This window comes from Elgaria multicarinata, chromosome 2 (genome assembly GCF_023053635.1).
Source record: "Elgaria multicarinata webbii isolate HBS135686 ecotype San Diego chromosome 2, rElgMul1.1.pri, whole genome shotgun sequence".
NCBI lineage: Eukaryota > Metazoa > Chordata > Lepidosauria > Squamata > Anguidae > Elgaria > Elgaria multicarinata.
The window spans coordinates 125,197,912-125,223,592 of NC_086172.1; the positions used below are offsets into that span (position 1 = coordinate 125,197,912).

General features: G+C 43.5%; 1 protein-coding gene across 1 annotated transcript in view; it reads left to right on the forward strand.

Annotated features, from left to right (window-relative positions):
- Positions 1-25,681, forward strand: part of GALNT16 (polypeptide N-acetylgalactosaminyltransferase 16) — a 164,684-nt gene that overhangs the window by 111,570 nt on the left and 27,433 nt on the right. The window contains exons 4-10 of the mRNA XM_063117587.1: positions 3,116-3,183; positions 9,456-9,521; positions 12,087-12,208; positions 18,133-18,220; positions 20,458-20,542; positions 22,005-22,108; positions 25,138-25,264. Of these exons, the coding sequence (XP_062973657.1) occupies positions 3,116-3,183; positions 9,456-9,521; positions 12,087-12,208; positions 18,133-18,220; positions 20,458-20,542; positions 22,005-22,108; positions 25,138-25,264 (660 nt within the window). The remainder of the gene's footprint in view (positions 1-3,115; positions 3,184-9,455; positions 9,522-12,086; positions 12,209-18,132; positions 18,221-20,457; positions 20,543-22,004; positions 22,109-25,137; positions 25,265-25,681) is intronic.

Sequence of the window (25,681 nt, forward strand, 5' to 3'; positions counted from 1 at the left end):
TGTCATACCGATAGGATCCCATCATGGTGATGCTGTATCCCTCTTGTGCATTTATTACCTCATAGCCAGGGCCAGCGCTACCATTAGGCCAACTATTCAGCCGCCTAAAGCGCAGACCTCAGAGGGGTGCAGTACTGACCTTTAAGGTTCATAGTTTTATACAAATTAGCTGTTTTAAGAAAAAAACATAATAAAAGAAAAATGTAATAGTTCAGAAACTCTTCTTGAACAGCTGAATCGAAGTTGGCAATTGTGTGGGTGTGTGCGCACAAGTAGCTCACCTTGCCTAGGGCGCAAAACAGTCTGGCACCGGCCCTGCTCATAGCACACACAATGGCATCTGCTGCAGTATTTTGAATAATAGGGAATAAAAAGCGGGAAATAACACAAGAAAAGTGTGCTCCAGCAGTTATGAGTGCGTTTCAGTGCTGATAAAAAAGCACTAGTGTAGATCTAGCCAAGGAGAAGCAGGAGATGCCGTTGCCTGCTTGCTGGCTGCCTCTCTGCATGTCAAGCAAGCAAGTGGTAACAATGATGATTAAGAGGATGAGGGACAATAGCAGCTGGGTGACAATGGCAGTGAGAAAGCTGGCTTACTGAGGGATGGGGCCTTCCCAAAAAATCCAAAAGCAAAAATGGGAGGAGAGAAGCATCCAAGAAACGATTATTGGTGGCAACGGTGAAATACATTTTGTTGTTAAGAAGAACTCTGCAGACTACTTCCTACAGCCCCCTGAGGAAGGCCTAGCAAAATACAGACAGAAACGTGTTGGGCTTCTCAACCTAATATTAAAAAATTAAAGGTTCAGCATCTTGAGAACACGTTTCTCCCCTTTTTTGCACCTGCCCAAAAATCCTCAAAAACCCAGCGACAGAACTGTTGTTGATTAGAGTGATTTGTCCCTCTCTCAGCAACGTATTGGGTGGTGGAAAAGAGGGAGGAAAAGAAAACAGAATGGCACACACAGAGAGAAGGGGTGGCTCCACCCACTACTGGGCAGCCGTCACCAGAAAAAAAGGGTTCTCTACTCCTGCCTTACAACAATCCTGCAAGGTAGCTGTGAATGTTGTTATCTCTACTTTGCAGATGGAGGGAAGGGATCCTGAAGCAGAGAGAATAGTGACTTGCCTACGTTTTTTCAGATGAGAACTAGGCACCAAGGAACTTAGCAGGGCATAAGTTTGGTTCTTCCTTGTCCCAGAAATACACCAGCTTGTGTGGACACAATTTTATTATGACATAGGACTAAAGTCACCAGTGTATAGATGAGTGAGAGACAATTCTATTGGCTGCACTTGGGATTTCGTGAACGGTCCTATATTACAAAAGGATCATGAATTCTTCAGGGATGCTTTAGGGTGGATTCCTGCATTGAGCAGGGGGTTGGACTCGATGGCCTTGTAGGCCCCTTCCAACTCTGCTATTCTATGATTCTTCCTGTAAAACAGGGATAGGTAAGAGACACTTTAAAGAACAACATGATACTACTTCTAGCTACATTCATATGTTTTCTTTTACTCAGAGAATAGCTAACTGGCATTCAAGCCTATAGGAAAGAATCTTGACAGGTGACAAATGACTGTAATGTGTTATAATAAACAACTATTTGAATGAAGAAATGGAATTCAGTGCAATTCATATTGGGTCACTGTGACATCCATTAGCATGGATGATCCATTCTGAACATGGATAGGCATCATTCTCCAGAGAGCTGTAAGATGAACACCATTCATTAACTTATCCAGTCAAGCAAACATTGGCAGGGGTGAGGTGGGGTGGGAGTTCCACAAGGACTGTATGGGCAGCAGTGGGTTTTGGGGTTGGAAAAGCCCATTTCCAGCCTGGGCTGTTTCATATGGAGGATTTACAGGACCTCTTCAAGCATCAAGTTTTCAAGTAGATACCAGTGGTTGTTATTTTTTAAATTAAGGCCCCCAAAATGTAAATTGACAGACAGGTATTTGAAAGCACACATAAGATATATAGGTATACTCATCGCTCTCTAATTGTGTTCTCCACTGCACGGCCTGTGGACCACTGGTGGCTCCCAAATACATTGCCAGCCCCTTTACCCGCCTCTCCCTCTCTCTTGGGAGGTGGCTGCTAAAAGCAGGACTGGTAGGTAGAAGAGCCCTCAACCAGCTGCTGTGCACTGAATTAACCAGTAAACACAGAACTCCTGCCTCAGAGCTTTCTCAGAAGCTATCCAAGGTGCTGAACCTAGGTAGGAGATGGGGTTCAGCACTTTGGACAGCTCCTGTAGAGTTCTGGCTGGTTCTGACTGAAACCCAGAATGAATTCACAGGCGCCCTCCAAAATCAAAGCCACCAGCCTCCACTGAAGGTGCTCAGTCTTTCTGGAGGTGATGTTGGGATAAAGGTAAACACAGGCAGGGTTATTTGAAAATGCTTATCCCCTCCCACTCACAAATCTTTTCTTTGGCAATAGAAATCGCTTTCTTTCCTCCCCCTCCCTTTCACTCATTACAGACCTGCTCCTTTCCCTTCTCCACCTCCTCCCTTATTCTCCCTCTAGCACTGCAATACTTGCTTTTTTCCTTGCAATTGGAGCTAGCTGAATGTCTGCTTGTGTATGTGTGAGGTGACACATCAACAGTACAACCCTATTGATGTTTACTCAAAAGTAAGTCCTACTGTATTGAATGAGGTGTATTCCCAAGAAAATGTGCATGGGAGTGCAGCCTAAATCAGTCTTGTCCAACCTAGTGCCCTCCAGACTTTGGATTACAACGCCCAACATTCCTGGCCATTGGCCATGCTGGCTGGGGCTGAAGGGAGGTAATATCCAAAAACATTAAAGTCAGTTTTGCATTTGATTGTGCTGTGTTAATCTTAGTGGTAAGTTAATGTTGCTTTCACATTGATTCCCCACCCCCAGTGGCTCTCATTTGAAAAACAGCAAAGATCTCTGCTCTGTAATGTGTTGAGACTGTCCTTAGAAAAAAGCTACTACAATGGCAGACTATTGCAAATGAGACAGAGGTGCAAACCATGGCCTGTGCGTGGAGATCTGTTTGGAATTATTGTTGGCTCAGGGCCATTAAGGGAGATCTATTTTATTTTTAATGACAAAGTGTTGTTGTTGTTGTTATAGTGTTCTGAATCGCACTCCTGCCAACCTGATTCAGGAAATAATTTTAGTAGATGACTTCAGCTCTGATCGTAAGTATTGTTTTTCTTCACTTTCTCTTTAATTCTCTTCTTTGTTATTTATTCGTTTTATTGCTGTTGTTTACATTTTTTCTCCTTCCCTCAGGATATTTACTCTTGTAATTTTTTTTATTTGAGGGAAAAGAGAGAGAGAGAGAGAGAGAGAGAACAGAGGAAGTGCCAAAGCTTTGTTGTCCTTGTTTTAATTTCCACCCAAGGAAAAGAAAATTGCCAGTTATTGTTTTCATGCTTTTGTGGTATCTTTCCTGTGTGACCGTCCAGACCAGGAAGCCAGAATGTTCCACTGGCTTTCATTAAACAGGATTTTGTGGGCCATTATCGTGATCAGAGGTGTTGCTAGGCACTTAAAAAATGTGGGACCTAATCTTTCTATTGGCATCAATGGAAGGTTTTTTTCCCCTAAGCTTAATTGCCATGTGGGAAGTGGAGATTTGGGGGGTGGGGGTTGAGAGTGCACAAGAAAGAGAGGGTTACCCTTTCCTTCACCAACTGTGATTCTCCGGAAATCTCCACCACCACATGGCAGCTAGGCTTAAGAAAAAACTCCTATTGGCAGCAATGGGAGTATGTTTTTTTCTAAGCTTACTTGCTTGCAGGGCAGTGGGTTGGGGGGGCACATTGCAGCATGTGGGAAGGGGGAAGCTAACCCTTCTTTCCCTAGCTGCAATACTCCATGAAAATTGCCTCCTGCATGTTTAGACAGAGCATGGCTGGCTGGGGAATGCTGGGAGTTGTAGGACTTTTGCTGTCTAACTATTCATAGGATTGCACCTTAAACTGATTTTAAAAACCTTCCATTGGCACCAGAAGAAACCAAGAGCTCTTAGGAATAGATCTGGGGCCATTGGAAATAGATCCTGGACTCCAATTATGTAGGTGCCCCAATTATATAGGTTCAAGAGGGAGGAGATAATGTATGCAATACTGTGTTCTTGATAGACTAGGATTGTTAGCAACACATTCTTGCTGAGGGTTTTATAGAGCAGAACTATACCAGGGCAATACTGGTCTGGCATTTTACTGCCGGCATTATCCTTCCTCCAGGAAAATGGCACAAGAGAATAGTGTTAATGCTTTGCAGATGAATGTTTTAGTGGCTTTCCCAGTTCTCAAAAGAAGAGGTTAAAAAATTTCAATTCCTTTATTTCTGAGAACCTAATCTCAGGGCCAAACTGGGCATGATGCCGAATGTGTCATTCGTAACCACATCTCCCCCCCTTTTTTTTTTAGCAGATGTGGAAGGGGATTTTTGTCAGTACCATGACATGTAGGGAAGAGAAGATTAACCCTTTCATCACCTACCCCAGCCTCAATGAAAATTGTCCCCTCCCACAGCTGCTATTAGCCCTGGAAGGAAAAATTCCCATTGGTGCCAACAAAAAATGATGAGCGGTGTGTGTGTGTGTGTGTGTGTGTGTGTGTGTGAAAGCATACTCATTTATTTAGTCATTTATTTATTTGAAGATCTGATTGCTAATGATGCATTTAGTGTCACTTTTAGTTTGATCCTGAGCAGTGGCTAATGATGCATGGCTTCTAAAGGAGTTTCAGTGGCAAAAACGCCATTGATAGCATCCACAAATTGTAGGCAGCCTTTGCTCTAGGCCTGGAGGAAGTGAAGGAAGCCACACAGTTTAGGCTACAACAGTGAAAAAATGCAGTTGTGCTCCTCTCTGAGTGAGGCTGAATTATTTCAGGTTTCTCCATATAGTGGAGACAGCTGGAAAATACTGGAGATAGCACATAACTATCAGGGCTAGTAGCCATTGATAGCCTTTACCTCCAGGAATTTATCCAACCCCTTTTTAAAGCCATCCAAAGGGATGGCCACCAATTTGGATGGTTTTAAAAGGGGGTTGGATAAATTCCTGGAGGTGAAGGCTATCAATGGCTACTAGCCCTGATGGTTGTGTGCTATCTCCAGTATTCGAAGCAGTAAGCCTGTGTGCACCAGTTGCTGGGGAACATGGGTGGGAAGGTGCTGTTGCACCATGTCCTGCCTTGTTGGTCTCTGGCTGATGGCTGGTTGGCCACTGTGTGAACAGAGTGCTGGACTAGATGGACCCTTGGTTTGATCCAGCACAACACTTCTTATATTCTTAGTTATTTTATTATAATAAGTGCACATTATTGAGTAAAGGAAAGATTCACATGAGTGACCATAATTTAGTGGTAGTGGACAAGTTTTCACAAGTAGGGTTCCAGCTTCAATCCCTAACAGCTCTGGTAAAAAAAGATCAGGTAGATGCAGGCAATGGGATGGACCTCTGCCTGAGACCCCAGAGCACTGCTGTCAATTGGAATAGACCTTACTGTGCTAGATAGACAAATAGTCTAATCTAACATAAGGCAGCTACTTATACTTCCATGTTCCTAAGTTTGTGAAACATCCCTATTTCTCTTGTCATAGAATCAAAGGCAATCCATGGCTACTAGTAATGATGCCCTCTGTTATCTGAGGCAGTATATCTTTGAATGCCAGTTGACAGGGAACGTGGGCAGGAGCATGCTGTTGTTCTGAAGTCCTGCTTGAGGACTTCCCTTGGATCAGTGTTGGAACAGAATGCTGGACTAGGTGGGCATTTAGTCTGATCCAGCATGGTTCTTCTTATGTTCTTAAAGACTAGTGCATTGCCTACTCAGACTTATCCTGCTCTGTGGGATGACCAATTTCCCTGCCCCTGTTCACAAGTCTGAGCTCAATCAACATCAGTTGAGTGAACATAGTTGCCCACCTGTGGGTCAGGAGGGAGGGTAGATAGAGGTGCCAACGGCAGGGTTCGCATGATGGTGGGGGTGAAACAAGTCATTGTGGCTTCTCCTCCTGCCCTAGCACATGCACCTGTTGTTTATATAATAACCCACACTGCAGCGCAGTGAATTCACCAACAATTCATTGGTGAATTGTTGGAAACCAGTGATGCTAGCTTTGTACCCACCCTACAACCTGCAGTGTGCAGCGCACCAGGTTCAGATGACACGCCAACCTGTGCTGCAGCATGGGTAATTATGTAAACAACGGGTACACACATGGCACGCTCAAGGGCAGGTGGAGAAGCCACAATGCTGACTTTTATCCCTGTGATCGTGCGAACCCAGCCAATATCCCCACCCCCAGCTCCTGATTGGCACGGGGCTATGGCTTCATCTCATTTACCAAGAGGAACAAATGCCCAGCCGGCTTCCCCCACTCACCCATTGGTGTGTCTGCCTGTCAGAGAAGGCACAGCAGAACTGGAGATCCAGCACCATGGGCTCCCATGACTTCTTCATCCCACCCTTCTTTCATTCCCAGGTGAAAAGTCAGCCAGTTCACATAGTCACATAGAACTAATCTGCCAGGAGAACGTTGGTTCTCGGGTGGATTAAAAAATAATAAATACCCAGATTGTTATTTTATTTTGGTTTACAAGGATCACTATCAAACCTATGAAGGGAGCATCTCAACTGGACATTGTTAGTGTAGCTAGAGTGGGATTTTGCTGTGTTCCTGGAGTGTGAATAACCCAAAATGGATTCATGGGTTTACTTTAGGACATGGATTTCCTTGCCTAACAGATGTCCAACCATATCTCTGTAGCCTTTAATCTAGTGTACCTGTCACTGCATCTCAGTGATACAGCCCTTGACAAACTGCCCCAATGAGAGCAATATTTTCAGACAGTGAAGAGCTGTAGAAATGGAAAGGCTCCAGGATGAAAGTGCCAAGAAAAGTACTTTGGCTTGTAGCCTTGGTGCATCTTTCCAAGATACCAAGGCTGTGCATGGATGATAAGTGAGGGGCTTTGCAAAGCATGGGAAAGAGCACAGGATGTAATGGCTCTGGTGTTGGGGTGTGAGAGAGAATCAAAGTGATGAACAGAGGCTGGGGAGGGGGGAAAGAAAGCTCAGATTATATTTCTTGCTCCAGAGACATATACCATGCTGTGATGATTTGCCAGTGGTCAAACATGGTCCAAATGGTCTCTCTCAACTGCTGAATGGAGTGCTTCGTAATGAGGTGAATTGAAAGGAGACAAGTGGACTACTCTTGCTGTCAAGAGTAGTCTTCATATTTGATAGTGTACTTTATTTGGGATGTAGACAGTCACCTCTGGCTGCTGTATTAGAGCCATATTACATGTGCTGCATGGAATGGGTCAGAATTGCCTTTAGGTTGATTCAAGCAAACTTACACAGCTGTCACAATTGGATCTGTTGTGCCCGCCCTGCCTGAGCGAAGGCATGCCTCCTAGCACCCCTAGGTGCACTCCCTGCCGTGATCCTGCTGAGGGAGGGGTGTGTTCACCTCACCCCCTTAGATGGAGCTGCCCCACATCAGAGGGGAGGGGGCAGGCCTAAAGCTTGCCTACTAATCTTCCTTGACTTCAAGCTGTACTTGTTCTTTTCTTTTTTCATATTTTAACGTGGCTTTTTTTTCAATATTTGGGGCTTTTTTAAACAAAAAAAGTCTTAAAAACATGGAAAATGTGAATGTTTTATAGTTAAAATCTTCTCACTGCAGTGCTGAATCATGATGTGAGGTTTGGTTGAAATCAATCAAACGGTATTGAAGCAGTATCTCTTCGAAATCTTTGATTTGCTGCCTTTATGGTTCAAGATGGTGGTTGAGAGTTTCACTATGCCTAAAACCATCCCAGATAGAGGAAGAAAAAAATCCTGAAATTTCATAACAATAGGGTGTATATTTACAAGTCCATGGAGGACAAACAAACAAACTCTTCCTTTTATAAGAAAGAAAGAGCTAAATCCTGGCCCCAAATTGGTGCCTTCCCCAAGGCCTATAGCTTCCCTATAATAGTGCTTAAACAGTTGCAATTTGAGCCAAAGCCTTCAAGAGTCAAGCTTAATATTTTGTCCATTAGATCTCCTTGGATCTTTATGACAGAGAATGTCCTGGAAAACAAATGGGTAAGAATGGTCCTCTGTGAAGGATGGACTTATCTCAGCCAATAGGTATTTGTTTATTTCTTTGGGCCTCTTTTCTTCTAAAGTTCACTGAACTCTAATTTTGGTGGGGCTGTGAATCCATTCTGGGTTTCAGTCAGAACCAGCCAGAACTCTAAAAGAGCTATCCAAGGTGCTGGGTTCAGCACCTTGGATAGCTCCTTTAGAGCTATTAAAAAGGCCTCTCTCAGTGGTCTTTCTTCTCCCTTGCAAAGTGCCCTCAGAAAAAGATGATTTGCATCAGAGAAGATTTTGTGGGCATGGTCAGCCCTACCCTTAAGCAGAATGTGATGATGGATCCAGATAGCAGATACTAGGGGCCAGCAGTACCAGGCCCCCCTGAATGTTCCTCAGTCATAAAAGGAAGAGCCATGCTGGATCAGACTATGGGTCCATCTAGTCCAACACTCTGTTCACACAGTGGCCAACCAGCTGTTGACCAGTCCTCAGTGTCCAGTGGAGGACACTGTTCAATGTTCCATTATCGGTGTTGAAGTAAAATCCAAGTGCTGGTCTAGCTGGCTTTTGTACCTGGAATTGGAAGGAGAGGTACCATGTTTTCCTTTACCTCAAGCAAGAACAATATTAATATCTTGGGCCATCCCTGATAGTGGGAAGATCATGATTAACTTCCTGCTGCCAGCTGTTTCCCACCTGAATCTCCCCCACTCACACACACACATACACTGATGCTCTTCCTCCCACCAACAATCTGAACATTTGTTCACTTTGCAAACACAGGTTTGGACCCCGCAGAGGCAAAAGTGGTAGAGTGGGAGGGAAATTCAGGTGATAATTGGCTGGCAGAACAAGGGCTGCACAGTCCCTTCCAGTCCACCCTGACTCTGTTTCAAAGCTCCCCCACCTCTGGACACTCTGTGAAGGCAAAGGATCTGCTGGGCTTCATTGCACATGACTACTTTCTGATGCTACCTCCTGCAACCCGGCACCTTTCAGATGTGTTGGACCACAACTCCCATCATTCTCAGCCAGCATAATGGTAGCTGTAGTCAAACACATCTGTTGGGCGCCGCATTGTGGATGGCTGGTGTAGCATGACGTTTGCTCCAGTGTGTCTGAGAAAATGCTGGCCTGAACATGTGAGGAGGGAGATGACAGGCAAGCAGAATTCTTTGGGCAATATGCTTGGCAATGGGATTGCGGCCATTTATTTTGGGATCAACAGATTGATTGATACCATAAATGAAAGCAAAGCTTTGCCCTCTGTTGAGACACATGGGAAGAATTAATTGCAGTTTTTCTGTTGATGCCAAGTCAACTAGGCAATTGAGCCAACTGTTTTCTTTCCTCTTCAGCTGAGGACTGCCAGCTCCTTACAAAGATACCAAAGGTCAAATGTCTACGCAACAGTCGTCGAGAAGGTGAGCATGACCCGCTTTGAAAACATCAACCACTTTTACAGCGAGCTGATGGCAGTGCAAATGAAGCCTTTTGAGGAGAGGGGGCATATTGCCGCCGCCTCTGAACCCACAGTGCCCCTCTCCTAGATCCAGTAAACAACAACACACCACCTCTGACAGAGCTGCCTCTCCCAAGATCAGATCCTGGCCACCATTTGTTAGGGCTGCCAGGCTTTCCCTGTCTGTCTAGGAGAAGGCCCAGATGCAGAAGCAATGTCAGGCTTCAGATACATCTAGGACAAGCATTTCCACTACTCTGGTTAAAGGGCCACCCACCCTGAGCAACAGAGTTTCAATTAATTCACTCTCATTCAGCCCATTACAAACCTCGGGCAAGTGATTCAAGTGCAGAACTGCCACAACTTCTTCAGACAGAAAGGAGAAAAAGAGCTCGGTGTCATCAGTATACTGATTGCAATCCACTCCAGAACTCCACAGTGCACCTCCAAGCCCAATTTAAAGTGCTGTTTTTAACCTTTAAAGCCTTAAATGGTTTGGAGCCAAGTTACTCGAAGGACCACCTTCAGCCATACGAGCCTGTCTGCACTTTAAGATCAACAATGGAGGACCCTCTTGCTTGCCTGCCTCTGCGAGCAGTCAGAGTGGTAGATATGAGGAAGAGGGCTTTTTCTTCAGCGGTCCCTTGCCTTTGGGATGCACTACCAACTAAAGTCAATCAACCCCCATCACTACAGACCTTCAGGAAAACCCTCAAGACTCCTTCGTTTTTCTCGGCCTTCTCCTGAATTGTGTTTTCTATGAGACTGCTGATGATTTGGGCTGCAGTTTTAGTATTTTATGGATAGGATTTGTTTTATTATTGTCATTGACTTTTCTTAATTCTGATGTTTATTGTTATATTGTTTTTATTTTGTGAGCCTCCTTGGTAGGATTTTGTATCCTAAAAAGCAGCCTAAAATATTTTAAATAAATACATAAAGTCCTCTCCCAGTAGTTACGTTAAGAGATATGGTAGAAAGGAAAGAGCCCTGCTCCACAATACAGTTTCCAGCAGGAAGGCATTGTCATCTTTTCAGTGCCAGGTCAAGACTTTTTTCTTCTCCCAGGCATTTAGCAATATGTAATAAGCCTGGGTCTGTTCTTTTGGGTTATCATTTCTAAAGTTGTTACAGTGGTTTTAAATATATGCACATTTTGCATGTTTTTGTCGTTTTTAATTTTTGTATATTTTTTATAAATGTTTTATCTTATGTGAACCACCCAGAGAGCTTCAGCTATGGGGTGGTATACAAATACAATAAAATAAATAAATAAGAGTAGCAGTTTCCTAGCACTACCTTCTGGAATTTTTCAGTAAGTCAAGGGTGGAACTACTGTATATCAGCACTCCCTAATATTCCTAACCCAAGCTACTGATTCTGAGAGGTACCATGATAAAAGTTCTACGGAAAGTTCAAGAGAATGAACAGGGGTACACTCCCTGGTATCTCTCCTGGTGAAGATGATCAACCAGGGTCACTAAGAGATTCACAAATTTTGGTAGGAAACCTGGTCGAAATGGTCTAGAATAGTTTGTATCAACTGAAGTACATGGAGCTCTTTGGCCACAAACTGATCAACCAAATTAGCTAGAAAAGAGAGATGTTCTGGAAGTCAGGGGAGGGAACAAGGCTCCTATGTGGCTTGCAAAGAACATGACACTTCAGGGGAATGGGAAGATGAAGATGATGATGATGATGATGATGATGATGATGATGATGATGATGAAGATGACCTAGGGGTGCTTGGGTGCTCTCTATGCAACTTGTTGTGCATAGGGGGTGGTCCAAGAGGTGGGATCTCCAGATAAACATAAAAGAAACCATACTGTCAAGCACTTCTGGAAGGAGACGATGAATAAGTTTACAGTGAGATTTGGCTTAATGGGTGGTGCATTGATGTTTGTTTAAGTTAGAATGGGAGGAAGATTTGGTCTGCGATCTCTGGAGGTGCCCAATAGCTGAACAGCTGAAGGGCTTACTCTTTGGTTCAGGTTAGTAGACATCAGGCACAAAACATATCATTTCACAGGCAAAAATGGAATCGTTTAAGCCAAGGCACTCCCTGAGGAGGCACACATAATGGAGGCAGAACCATTGCTGTCCACCAACACAGTCCAAATTCCAGTTGCACCTGAATGAACCCAACTGCATGTACAAAGAAGTAGGTGCATCATAAAGCACTGTAAGACAAGCACACAGCAAAACCAAAAAACCTAATCAGCAATGCTAATATACACTTTCAGATCACTGCATATCCCATCCAAATTATTTCAGCCAGGAGGGTAGTGATGCTACAGGAAGTCGTTAGCTGTTATTTCCCCAACTTCTCCTCACTCTTTAGCTTACCGCATTTCCTGACTAAGGAGAGAGAGAACAAATGTTGCACTTGGGGCGCCGTTGGTCAATTCATTGGTCGTTGGCTGATTTTGATCTCAGTAGTAGCATTCCTTCATCTCTTCCCTAAAGAATTTTCCCCTTTTCTTTCTCCACCATCTTTTTCTCTCCACTGCCTCCCCCCTCTCAGGGCTGATCCGCTCTCGAGTGCGAGGTGCTGATATGGCAACAGCTGACATTCTTACCTTCCTGGACAGCCATTGTGAAGTGAACAGCGAATGGCTGCAGCCTATGCTCCAAAGAGTGAAAGAGGTGAGCATGTCCCCTCTGCCTCCCGCCTCTGCTCCGTGCCGCTGGCTGGCATCCAGCATGTTGCACAGCCCACCTAGCCCCTGATGACGGCGGGCAAGATGCAAACCCCAGCAAATTGAAAGGAAGGCATTCCCTATTTCTTTTCCCTTTTTGCTGAATGCCCTTTCCTGCCTGCCCTTGCTCTTGCCACTATAGCAAGACCCATGATCTTCAAAATATCTCTTGTCACCGGAGATCATTTCCTGAATTGTAGAATAATGTACTGTGTGGAGTTCATTTGCGGGGGGAAAGGTGCTAACCCTGGGGTAGAAGGAGAGAACAGCAAGACAGCTGAGTTGGCAGCTCTTGCCCTGGATGTGCCAAGGAGGTCAGTGAGAGGATGAGACTCTGCTGCTGCTGAAAAAATCTGCAGGGCTGGAGTGGGGAGGGCAGATATTATTGCTGCCTTCAAGGCTGGCTTTCTCCTTCTCAATAAAACAAAAAGAAATGCTCCTGTGTATTTAAGAGGGCCCAGGAGACAGGTGGGAGGAACGGCTGTAGATGCAAATTACATATACGCTCAGCTTAGTGCCAAGAGGAGGAGGAAGGTGAAACCTTAGAACTGGTGACTTTAAAAGCCTCAGTTCAATAAATCCTCCCTCTCAGTAGCCCATAAATGTCTGCTTTATATTTGATCATAAAACCATGCTGCTGGCACAAGCAACAATAGTGATGGCAGCTCAGTGACTGCTCCTACACAGAGGAAGACGTGCCTGGACAGCTCAGCAGCAGGGAAGGCATTTGGGTCCACATTTTTCCAGAATAATAATAATAATAATAATAATAATAATAATACATTTATTTCTTACCCGCCTCTGCATTCTGATCGAGGCGGGGAACAGCAGCAAATATAAGATACATAAAACTGAATTAAAACATAATATATATTGTTAAAACAGCCTAAAAACAGCCTAAAATTCCCCTGGATAGGCCTGCCAGAAGAGATCAGTCTTAATTGCTTTCTTAAATGCTAATAGACTGTTAAGTTGACGTGTCTCCTCCGGCAGGCCATTCCACAGTCTGGGAGCAGCAGAAGAGAAGGTCCTCTGGGTAATACTTGTCAGCTTTGTTTTTGTTGGCTGGAGTAAATTCTTCCCAGAGGACCTGAGTGTGCAGGGCAGATTGTATGGGAGAAGGCGATCCCACAGGTAGCCTGGACCCACACCATGTAGGGCTTTAAAGGTGATAACCAACACTTTATGCTTCACCCGGAAACTAATTGGCAGCCAGTGAAGAGATTTTAAGACTGGTGTGAAGTGGTCACCCCTAAGTGCACCGGTGACCAGCCTGGCTGCCATATTTTGAACTAGTTGAAGTTTCCAAACTAGGCCCAAAGCTAGCCCTATGTAGAGCACGTTGCAGAAGTCGAGACTTGAAGTTACCAATTATTAGATGGAGGGATGGAAGTTCAAGTACTCACACATGGTTCAAGTCATTATTTTGCTTTGATCTGTTAAGTTTAGACCTACCTTTAGTTGTGAAGTATGAGCTCCATCACACCTACTTTTCCCCCCCAGTTTGGGTCCGTGGTTTCCCCCTCCATTTCCTTAGTGAGTCTAGCACTGGGCACTTTCACATGTGTGCATTGTTGCGCTATTTCAGCTCCTGTATCTTTTCACCTGTATCACTACTATGCTGGCGAACTCTCCCGCCCCGACCCCTACATTCTCCTTCCTCCTGCAGTTAATTTTTTATATGTTTTTTATTTTTTTATCTCTGCGCAAATACAATAGTACGGCAGCCTGAAACTGCGTAATTACAGTAAAACAACACTCTGTGCTTTCCCCTATGATCATATTAAACAATATAAGTGACGAGAAAGTAGTACAATCAATTTTTGTAGAAGTTTGTGGTCAGTGTTGGCATGGCAACGGGAAGCTGACATTGTTCCGGTCAGGAAACCTAGACATGCCTACTCAGGAGTAAAAACCATAGAGTTGAATGGGACCAAGTCGCAGGCACAGGCAGCGGCAGCTTCACTCGTCTTCTCTGCGGGGTGTTCGGGAGGCCTCCCCCCCACCTTCACGGTTGAGCAATTGACTGGAGAACCTCCCCACCCTCCTCTTTAGTCAGTGAGACTGCCCTTTGGCACACACACCCCCAACAAAAAATGAGATGGTACGATATAGCGCAAGGACAGCAATACACGGGACGGAGGAGCAGCTTTATTGTGCATGGAGAGGGAAAATGGATTTTCCCCCGCTCCAAAATAAGACAGAAAATGGAGGGGAAGAGGCAAGATGAGCACAGGACAGGGATGACATCAAGTGAGTACCACGCTGCAAAAACACATACCAGGCATGGCGAGAGTGCGATAAATTGCTGGTGTGATGGAGCTCTATATCTTGAATTACACAGGTTTCTCAGTTACATGGAAACTGGGCAGAGGTAATAGATTTGGTCTTGGATCTTTGCAGGGTGAGGAAATATATCAATTCCGTTTCAGTCACTGTAGATTCATGGGCAGTAAGCAGTGCTGCCCATGCGCTAGCAGGACCCACCACTGGCGCAATGGGAAGCTGGGGGTTCTGAAAACAAGCAGAACCAAGCCAAAATGCTCACTTCCAGAATAGGGGAGGTCAGCCATCTTGCAGAAGGGAGCTCTGCTCACCTGTCCTGTGCAGGAAATGAGTGGTTTGTTTCATTTCCACAGTTATTTTAGAAAGTGTGGGCTTTGTGTTGCATTTCCAGGGCTATTTTGGATAGGCGTCCTGTTGCACTAGTGGTGGGTCCTCCAAGCTCAAGAGAAAAAGGGGCAGCTCAGCAACAGTACTGGATAGTTTATAAATCATAGATTTATTTGTCATTCCATGTTAAACTCATTCTACGAGGGGTCTGGGTATCTCTAACAGAATTCTCAGCACCCTCCCCATACTCTGATTACCAGGATTTGCAGGGTGGGGAACAATGTCATTTATAATATGGATATAAATTAGTATACTAAACATACCTATAGATATTTCCTTCTTTGTCCCAGTGTCTAAATATCAGGATTTGGGGGCAAAGAACGACACAACCCCTCAACCAAAGACCGGGAGTGGGGGTAGACCCCTTCCATCCCATTAGGCAGCCACCTCACACCATTTTCAAGGCCACCATTTCTGAAGCCGTTATGTTTGACGTGCTGTGCTAGTTGGCATTTAGATTTCTTGGAGCCTGTCAATGCCAGCCTGACTGTTATCTCCAGCCCATAGATTTTTATCGCCTAAACATGAAACATCTGGCATGTCTATTGGCATTAAAACAGCATAGGGGGAGACCAGCTTCTGGCCCCTTTGCTCACGCCTTTGTCTTTCTTAACTACTACCCAGCTAGGCAGCCCTCACATTTTCCCTATGGGTTTTCTTTATGGGCTGTGTCTGCACCATCACTCCCTTCCAAAGTTGTTTCTGGGACAAGAAGAAGCAAGCTCTCCTCCTATTTGCTTCATAGATTTCTGTGCTGCTTTCTGTATCTTGCAGTCAGCACATGAAAGAAGCACAGGAGGAATTATTCATGTGACCTCCCAGGACTCATTAGTAGATCTGGCAGAGGAAACTCCAGGTTATGTTTGATAAAGTGGTCTGGAAGCCCTCCTTCAAACAGCCAATTTAACTTTCCTCCATCACCATCAATAATAATAATAATAATAATAATAATAATAATAATAATAATAATAATAATATTTTTTGTTTATATACCATCCAATAATCAAAGCTCTTTGGGTGGTTCACAAAATAGATACCACAATACAAGATAATAAAAATATTATGTAAAATCTCTAAAATACAAAATTTAAAACAATTTAAACAACTATACAGTGACAATAAGATACTAGACCTGATTGAAACAACTGACATATTGATGGCCCCATCATATGCCATCAAATGCCTGGGAGTAGTCTTAACCTGGCGCTGAAAGGCTGGTGTTGGTACCAGGCAGACCTCAGTGGGGAGAGCATTCCATAATCAGAGAGCCACCACTGAGAAGGCCCTCTCCTTTGTTCCCACCTTCCAAGCCTCCCTCAGAGGAGGCACTTGGAGGAAGGCCTCTGATGTTGATCATAGTGTCCAGGTAGGTTCAAGTCAGGAGAGGTGCTCCATTAAGTATTACAGTTCTGAACTGTGTAAGTGAAATTCATAGAAGACTAGAAGCTATTTGTGACCTATCACTTGGAGCTGGCTATCCATGAATAGGTCTACTTATGAGTACATGCTTGATCTGGTCTGCTGTTTCAAGCAGCAGCCTTACTAGGTGTAAATGTCCCTAATTCAATATATGTTTTAGACATCACCAGGGACATTTCAGGGGAGTGAGTAACTCTTTAATAAGATATTCAGTTTACAGTGACAATATCTGGAATAAGAGCCCTAATTAGGGACACCATTCAGGATATGATATAGGCTTCACCAGCTGTTCCTGGGACATATCCCTGGCAACACCTGGTGTGAACCCACCAGTAGTAATAATAAGCACAGTTGGAGAGACAGAGAGATTCCCCTAAAGATGTTTAATTAGAGTAATTATTATTGACTGTTTAAACAAACAAACTTCACTAGACTATGAAAAACATCAGAAAAATTCTGCTGCCAGGTTTTAAAACAGTCATATAGATCAAGTGAACCACCCAGAGAGCTTCAGCTATTGGGTGGTATAAAAATGTAATAAATAAATAAATAAAAAATAAAAAAATATTTTCCAAGAGAAGGTTTTCTTCATGACGTTCTTTAGTACAAGGTTGGGCAACATGTCTCCCCCCACAGCTTTCAGGGCAGCCCCCTGCCATTCCCCACTGCTGCCAAATTTGTTACAATGGCCGCAGTGGCAAAACAGTCAGTGATTTGACACTGAATGTCAGCCTCAAAGGCCAAATTTAGCTTTAAAGCCTTGTTTTAGCTAACTTTAGCCTTTTTAAAATTCCGTCGTGGTTTCATAAGAACATAAGAAGTGCCGTGCTGGATCAGACCAAGGGTCCATCTAGTCCAGCACTCTGTTCACACAGTGGCCAACCAGCCATCGGCCAGGGACCAACAAAGCAGGAGATGGGGCTTACTGCCTCGAATACTGGAGATAGCGCACCACCATCAGGGCTAGTAGCCGTTGATAGCCTTTGCCTCCAGGAATTTATCCAACCCCTTTTTAAAGCCATCCAAATTGGGGTCCATCACTACATCTTGTGGTAGTGAGTTCCATAATTTAACTATACGTGGTGTGAAGAAGTACTTCCTTTTTCTTGTCCTCAATCTCCCAATCTTTCCATTGGCATTCAGTGGCAAACCACCAGTTGTTTTGCTGTTGCTACTGCCACTGACAAAATTCAGTGGTTCAAGGTAGCGGTAATGCAGCCCCCAGGGATTGACATTGGCCCACGAAGCACCTGAAGTTGCCCACCCCTGCCTTAGTTGAACAGGAATAGGAAATAACTTCCCTCAGGAGTCGCAATTCTCATCTTTATGATTCTAGTCCATCAACAGCTTTCCTAGGATGACCTCAGAAAACCAAAGCTTAACAGTACACTAGCACAATCTGATAGTGACTCTGATCAATAATGCTTTGAAACCATGTCGTGTGTGTGTGTGTGTGTCCAGAAAAATCAAGAACAAGCATTTAGCAGTAGCCATTGTGCTATGAATCTCCCCCTTCTTCTAAATGGGAAAGAAATCCCACTCTTTATCACTGCTGCAAAAACAATGGGTTACAACCTTATGTGCAAAAAACAAACAAACATAGATTCTGTCTTACTACCAACAAGGAAATGAGATAAACAAAGGGAAGTGGTGCCATATGCAAATGTTTTTCTCCTTCTGCCATGTGCATAAATCTCATGGTCTCTGATTTCCTGAAGCTTAATCTCTCTCCCTCCTGGCAAAATTCTAATTCCCTTCCTTTCCCCCCTATTCTTTCAGGATTATACTCGAGTGGTGAGTCCTATCATTGATGTGATAAGCCTGGACAACTTTGCCTACTTAGCAGCATCAGCAGATTTGAGGGGAGGTAGGTAAGGCGTATAAGTACATTCTGAAGAAAGCGTACTTTCTCTCCCTCCCTCTCAAAATAGCTCCAACACAACTAGTTCCTTTTGATCCCTGATGTCAAATATGCCTGAAAATCAACAATTTCACCAGCAATTGAACCTATGTTCAGTGTGTGTGTATTTAGGAATCTTCATGGCTATGATCATGGAGTTTAGCTTTGTACAGTCCATACTTTCTGCAGAATCCAGCTTTTGTGTGTGTGTGTGTGAGAGAGAGAGAGAGAGAGAGACAGACAGACAGACAGACAGACAGACAGAGTATCTAGCCCACATGTTTGTGGAGGAAAACCTGAAAATACCTTGGTAATTCACGCAAAAACTTAGAAAACAGTGATAGTTGCTGTCCACAGTGAGTATGGCAGTAAAAATCACACTCCATTTTCAATTAGTCATTTGTTTGGGGCCAGTGTTGTTGGCTTCTGGGTTTGCGGGGGGGCACTGCTGGCACGGCTATCATGCCTATCATATGCCCCATTTCAAATATTACCAGACTAATATGGGATGGGACTAAAAGGAAGCAGCAACATCTCCATTCAAGTACAGTATGAGCTGCCCCCTTTCTTTTCTTTTCTTTTTTAGATGCACCAGGTTAGCAGCTACTCTTCTAGAATAGAGGTGTTCAATTGTTTGGGCCAATATATTTATTTATTTGATGTATACCTCATGTTTATGCCAAAAAATAACACTCAAGGCGGCTTTAAGATTCTTTAAAATCCATAGCTTTTAAATTCCTCTATGCAGCAAACAGAGATCAGAATTTCCCCTCATTCCCCTTAGCTCTGATATATGGACCCAAATGCAGGAACTCCAACGGCTCTGCTCTTTCCTCTCAATGGGCATCTAGGCATCAGTCACCCTTCCCCAGTTTTTGGAGTCCTTCTACACTGTTGTTCCTCTTAGACAGTGTCTAGGGAGTGGGGCATAGGGTAGTTCCTATTCCTGGATCCGAGCTCTGAGATGGCACTTTGGCCTTGGAGCACTACACCAGCTGCCTCACGGAGCTCACAAAAGAGACCACTGCACTCCTCCTGCTCTGCACAGGATGCCCATCACCATCAGCTTCTGAATTTGGAGGCTGATGGTCATCTGGATAGGACTGCATCCCCTCATTTCCCTTTGGCAAGTGCACATTTCAGCAGCCCCTGCCTTTCAGTTCTGCAGACCCCACCTGCACACACCTCCTGCTATCCACTTTCCTTCCCAAAGGATCTACTCAATTTGCGAAAATTGTAAATCAGGCAGCATTTTAAGTGAAGCGCATGGGGAAAAGCCAATTACAGCAAACAGAGAGACTTTGTTCCCGGAAATACATGTCATCCCACTGAGAGTGCTGATTAATGTCTCATAACTTTGGCAGCCAATGAGGCATAGGACAGCCTGAGTGGAAGGGCTGAGGCACTAATTATTGCATTCCTCTCTGGGAACACACATTGGAGGGTTTGGAATGTAATTGAGCACAGATAAATACCACTAAGGAAGAGGGCGCATTTACAGAGATACCGCAGGGCCTAGCTACATGTCTGCATATTGCTGTTACATAGGAAGCCATTGCTGCCCTGTGTGCCCAAGCAGAATCACCCGCTTCTAACCAATCACCATCTCCGACCTTGCAGCAAGAGTAGGGGTGATTTTGAAAGTGCCGTTCTCAACAGGAACCCCCAAAAGAAGAATCTGAGGACATTTTAGGTATTATAATGCCTTTTAATTCATTAAAGAAAAAAATATATTTTTGTAAGCACCAGAGCTTGTCTCTCTTTCTGCACCCAAGCAGAATCGCCAGCTTCTAACTATTGCTAAGCTATATTGCATTACATTAATTACATTTCTGTGCTGCCCCAAAAGTCAAGCCCCTCTGGGCGGTTTACAAAGATTTAAAATCTTAAAAATGCAACATGATAAAGCATAATATAAAACCTTTAATGTACAAAAATGTAAAAATAGTTTTAAGCAATCAACAATAAAAACCCCAGGACCTGTTAAAAAGCCCTGGGAGTAGAGGAAGTTCTTAAACTGGCACCAAAAAGGTGGCAGTTCTTGCCAACCTTCAAATCTTCCTCTGAGGAGGGACTCAGGTGTTGGTAGTGTATGTAATTATTGGTCCAAACATATCTTAAACGGAGACCTGAAGCATGTCTTGCTTACTTTTACATTACCCATTTACTCCCCCTGTCATTGGTTTTCTTCTACTCTGTTCTAGGATTTGACTGGAGTCTTCATTTTAAGTGGGAGCAGATCCCCATTGAGCAAAAGCTGTCTAGAACTGACCCTACCCAGTCCATAAGGTAAAGTCTTTTGTGCAACTTCCTCTTTGAATATCATCTTTAGACTTCGTCTTTTGTCTGAAATAGAAAGCTGCTTCATTCGTTGATGTTGCCATGGGAAGTGTTCAGAGGTCAGGTGTGGTTCATTTCAGAGCTACAATTAATCAATAGCTATTGTTCCCCGAAGAGCGTTAATATTCCTGACAGATCCTTGCAGCTCAATCTGTTGGCTTGAGTGGCTTGCACTACTATAATATGCAATGCATATTATATTGGTTTTTCAGACAGTAATGAATATATGCTGCCCTCACCTTTGTGAGGGTAGGGGAAATGTCACCGTCCTCATTTTAGAAATTGTTACCATTGTCTAGTGGGAATAGCTGACTTTTCCATACTGGTGTGTGAGCTGCAACTGGAATAGGGTCTACTGCTTCCAACATGAGACCATCCTTCTTCTCAAGGTTTAGACAAAGTCATCAGTATGGGCTTTCTGTGATGAACTATATATTCACTGGCTAATTCATTAGGTATATTAAATTTAGCATGAACAATTCAGTTAAGGGCCGGCAAAGTTAGCCCAATTAAAAGAAAGATTCTAAGTTTTCTTTGGATAGTAGCAGAATCTCAAAGTGATAGTATAACAGTAGCAGCATCTGGTCCTACACTCCTGAGAACTGGGTTTCTAACAAAGATTATATTAGGGCATGTACAGATTGACTGGATTTAGGGGACTTAGTGCTTCCAACCTCTGGAGTCAAAGTATCCAAGATGCTTTTCACCCATTCTGGTCTCAGCTGGTCCACATGCCTGACTGGGACCTGTGTGGACTGTTGTCTTCCACAGCCCACATGTAGAAACTTACCTACCTTTACCCAGGACTCTTCTCCATCTTCTTAACTGGAACAAGAAGGTTCATCTGGGAGCAAAGGAAGCATCTTTCTGAGTAACCCTTTAGTGTGGGTGTGGAAAATTTGGTAACACACTTTGCTTCAGGATCTTTCACCTGCTTAGTTGCTTCATAGACTTAGGTGTAATGGGGCAAGATTGGGAGCAGGCTATGAGATTGTGTGCCACCACCACCATCCCTTTTGATGTGAATTCCTCTTCTTCCCTTACATTGGCATATACATGAATCATAGTTGAGGCTAAAGAAGCTTACTGCACAACCAGAAATCTTAAGCAATGTTTGAAGACTCTTACCAAACTCTGGTTAAACAGACCCACTGGTGCCAAAATAAACTCAATTGCAGATAAGACGTGTGTGTGTATGTGGGGGCATATATGATCTTGTACCTCACTTATGATATCTTAATCATAGTAAAGATATTTCTCCTGTACCAGTTTGTAAGGGTTTTCTAGTGTCTAATGATTATTCTTCCCAAAGCAATGCAAATAGAACTGCATAAAACCAATACATTCCTTTGCATTTAAGTGGTTTTTTTTAGTATATGTGTATGCCCATTCTCGCCCTCATTTTCTCTAGGACACCTGTCATAGCTGGTGGCATATTTGTGATCGATAAGTCTTGGTTTAACCATCTTGGAAAATATGACACTCAGATGGATATCTGGGGAGGAGAGAACTTTGGTAAGTTGGTTCCTTGAGTCCTTCATTTAATTTAATTTAATTTAATTTAATATATTGCATTTATTCAGAGAGCCAGTGTGGTGTAGTGGCTAAAGTGTTGGACTGGGAGTCTGGAGTTCCGGGTTCTAGTCTCCACTCGGCCATGGAAGTTAACTGGGTGACTTGGGGCCAGTTACAGACTCTCAGCCTCACCTACCTCACAGACAGGTCACCAGGTCATGGTCTTCCCCAGTATGAGATACCTGAGAGACTGCCTTCTCCCTTACCAACCTGCCCAGTCACTGAGGTCATCCGAGGACCTGCTCCTGGTGGTTCCACCTAGATCCATCCCCCGATTGGAATCCACCAGGGGAAGAGCCTTTGGTGTGGTGGCGCCCCTCCTGTGGAATTCCCTGCCTCTGGAGGCCAGGCAGGCTCCGACCTTGCATTCCTTTCGGCGCCTCCTGAAAACATCTTTATTCCAAGAAGCTTTTCCTTAATATGCGGCCTTGAATCTGTTTTTGCTTTTTTAAAATTTTGTTTTAACTGTTTTAATCTGTTTTTATTTTCATTTTATCTTGTATCTGAAATTTTTCAACGGGGAGCGGTATATAAATATTCTAAATAAATAAATAATATGAGATTAATTGTATTTGTATTGGACTGGGAGTCAGGAGATCCGGGTTCTAGTCCCTACTCGACCATGGAGACCCAGTCACAGACTCTCAGCCCAACCCACCTCACAGGGTTGTTGTTGTGAGGATAAAATGGAGAGGAGGAGGACACCTTGGGTTCCTTGGAGGAAAAAAGGCGGGATGTAATAATAATAATAATAATAATAATAATAATAATAATAATTCCTCTCCTAGAATCATAATGGTCCAGAAGAAGGAAATGTCTCAGAAACTGAAAGGTTGATTAATTGTTACAAACACAGATTAAAAGTTTAACATTGAGCACATTTATCTTGGTTGTTAATACGTAGGCCTAGCAATGTTGGAAGGGGGGGTCTAGAAGCTAGAGAAAGAAAAGTGTCAGGGTTGGAAAACAGAGGGTATCTAAAGGCTTTGAAGGGCTCTAGCATTCTGAGATCGGGGGATGGATTTAACATCTTGGATGCAAGTCTATTTTATTTATTTCTTCTATTTCTATTCCACTTTTCAGCTAACAGGCTCCCAAAACAGCTTACTTAAATAATCCAATTCAAATACAATAAAACCATAATTAAATATTATTTCAATACCACTAAAATCAACAGTAATAAAAGTAATAAAATGTTTTCCAGATAAACTAATTAAAACCAGATTGCCGTAAGACCTTTGGTGAAGGGAAAGGTATTCACCCCTTTTCTAAAATCTGCAAGATCCTGGCAAGATCCAACTACCTCAGGGGTTTCATAGGGTGGTTGCCACTATGAAAAAATAGTGTTCATCAACTATATTTGTGGAGGTGGGATCCAGAAAGAATTAGGAGATTGGAGTGAGAACTTGTGGCCAGCTAGATATTATTATATTCCAATTCTCATCATCCCTAACCATGGGCCATGCTGAATTTGGCTGATGGGAGTTGGAATCCAACAACTTCTGGAGGGCCACAGATTCCACACCTCTGAACTAGAGTTTCTGTCACTATGGGGTGCTGGTCTTCCTGACCCACCAATAGCATGTGTCCCTAGCTACCCCTGTTTTTACACCAAATAATATTAAACTTCAATTTCCAGATGAAGAGCACCTCAAAAACAAGCCATAATACAAAATGCCTGTGAAAGCCCTTTCTCGCCCCCTCTCCTGTCCCTCTTCTCCTTTGCAATTTATTTTGCAGCCCCATTCCTGAAGTTTCCTTTGTGCCTCTAAATAAATATGCAAATACGGAGCTTGACCAGAGTGACAGATATTAAACACAAGGGGATGGACCGATAAGCCTTGGCAAGGTCACCTCTCCTCAGTGATTCAAATGAGCTTTTGAACATCAAAGCCCTGGTGGTCTGTTGATCCTTCTTTTAAAAAGAAAAAAGAATTTCACTTCAGGGCAGCGAAACCTCTGGATGCAAATAGGGATGGTGGGGAGAATGTTTCTGCTTAAATAAACAGGGTCAGACTCTGCCTTTAGCAAACTGGATTGCTAAACAGTGAATCAATAATGGAGTTTGGGATTCTGCACCAAGCTTGCACAGAAAGGGTACCGCACCAAGCATGGATTGATGCACCTCCACCCACAGCAAATATTGAGAAAAGAGAAGTATTCTGATGGGTCTGAGAGAGCTCATTGTGCTTTTGATGCCCAGAATTTGCAATTCTCAGAGCCATTCCCATAGTAGGCGTGGACTATACAAGTACTATGTGTAATGACTTTAAAGAGCATGAAAATTGACCAGTGTAGACATCCCCTTAAGCAGTGATTAAAGTGGATTACATGTTTTTCCAGATTTCCCATAATCTTTTGGCAACTCTTTAATCTCAGTGATGAATGCAGCTGAAATGTTTCACTTGGAACTCCACCATGGTTTCTAGTACTCTGTATCTGCGTATTTTCGCCAACACCCTTAAGATCATACATTTCTCTCCCATTTTCTGTCTCTTGCTTTGTACTCTCTCACCATCAACCGAAATTGATTCCTTTCATGTTACTTTGAAAATGTTCTCTAATATTTACAGTCTTCCCCTTTAGAGATTCTGTCCATTCTACTTCTTGAGCATCACCATCTTTACCCTAAAACAATCTCCCTCTGGTGTGCAGGTCTGTTGTTGAAAATACTGTCATACATTCTGGCAGCTTTCAGCAAGATTCCCTCTATAAAGTCCAGAAACATCAACACTAATCTGATCAGAAGGCCCAGGGTGGGGTAATCAGTTGGAGAAGGGCAGGATCTTTCCCTCCTCAACAAGGAACACCATCTCGGTTTTAACAAATTCCCTCTCTTTCCATCACATCATCGATGCCTGCTTTTGCCATTGCTCCGGGTATAAGCAAGGTGAGAAGAGAATAAGATATCAATTCTTGGTGTTCTTTGTTTTACCTCTTTTTTTCTGATTGCTTTGGATCTTTTCTAGAGCTTTCTTTCCGAGTCTGGATGTGCGGAGGGAGTTTGGAGATTGTTCCCTGCAGCCGCGTGGGCCACGTTTTCAGGAAACGCCATCCATATGACTTCCCTGAGGGCAACGCACTGACTTATATCAAGTAGGAATGGATCACTTCTTGACTCCAGTTCAGGAAACAGGGGAGGGTGTGTGTATTTAGGCTTGCCTGGGATGTAGTCAGGCTTAAATGCCCTAGGGAAAGGAACAGAACTAGGGCCAACTGCTTGGGGTATTTCATCAATTTACCCCTTACCCAAAGACAGGCATATAAGCTCAGAAGGACTTTATGAAAGCTACTTGGATATTTCTGGACAAATCAATCTTTACTGCTGTTTAATTTACTCTTCTTTACTGCTGGTTTATTTATTCACATTTGTAGCCAACACTTCTCTAATGCTCAGGGATGAATGATTTTTTAAGCTTGTGTCCCAGTCATTTGAGTAGGAATTTGACTTTGAGAGTTAGAGTGTTGGTTAACATTTGCATACTTGGAAAAAGCACTTTACTAATCTAATAT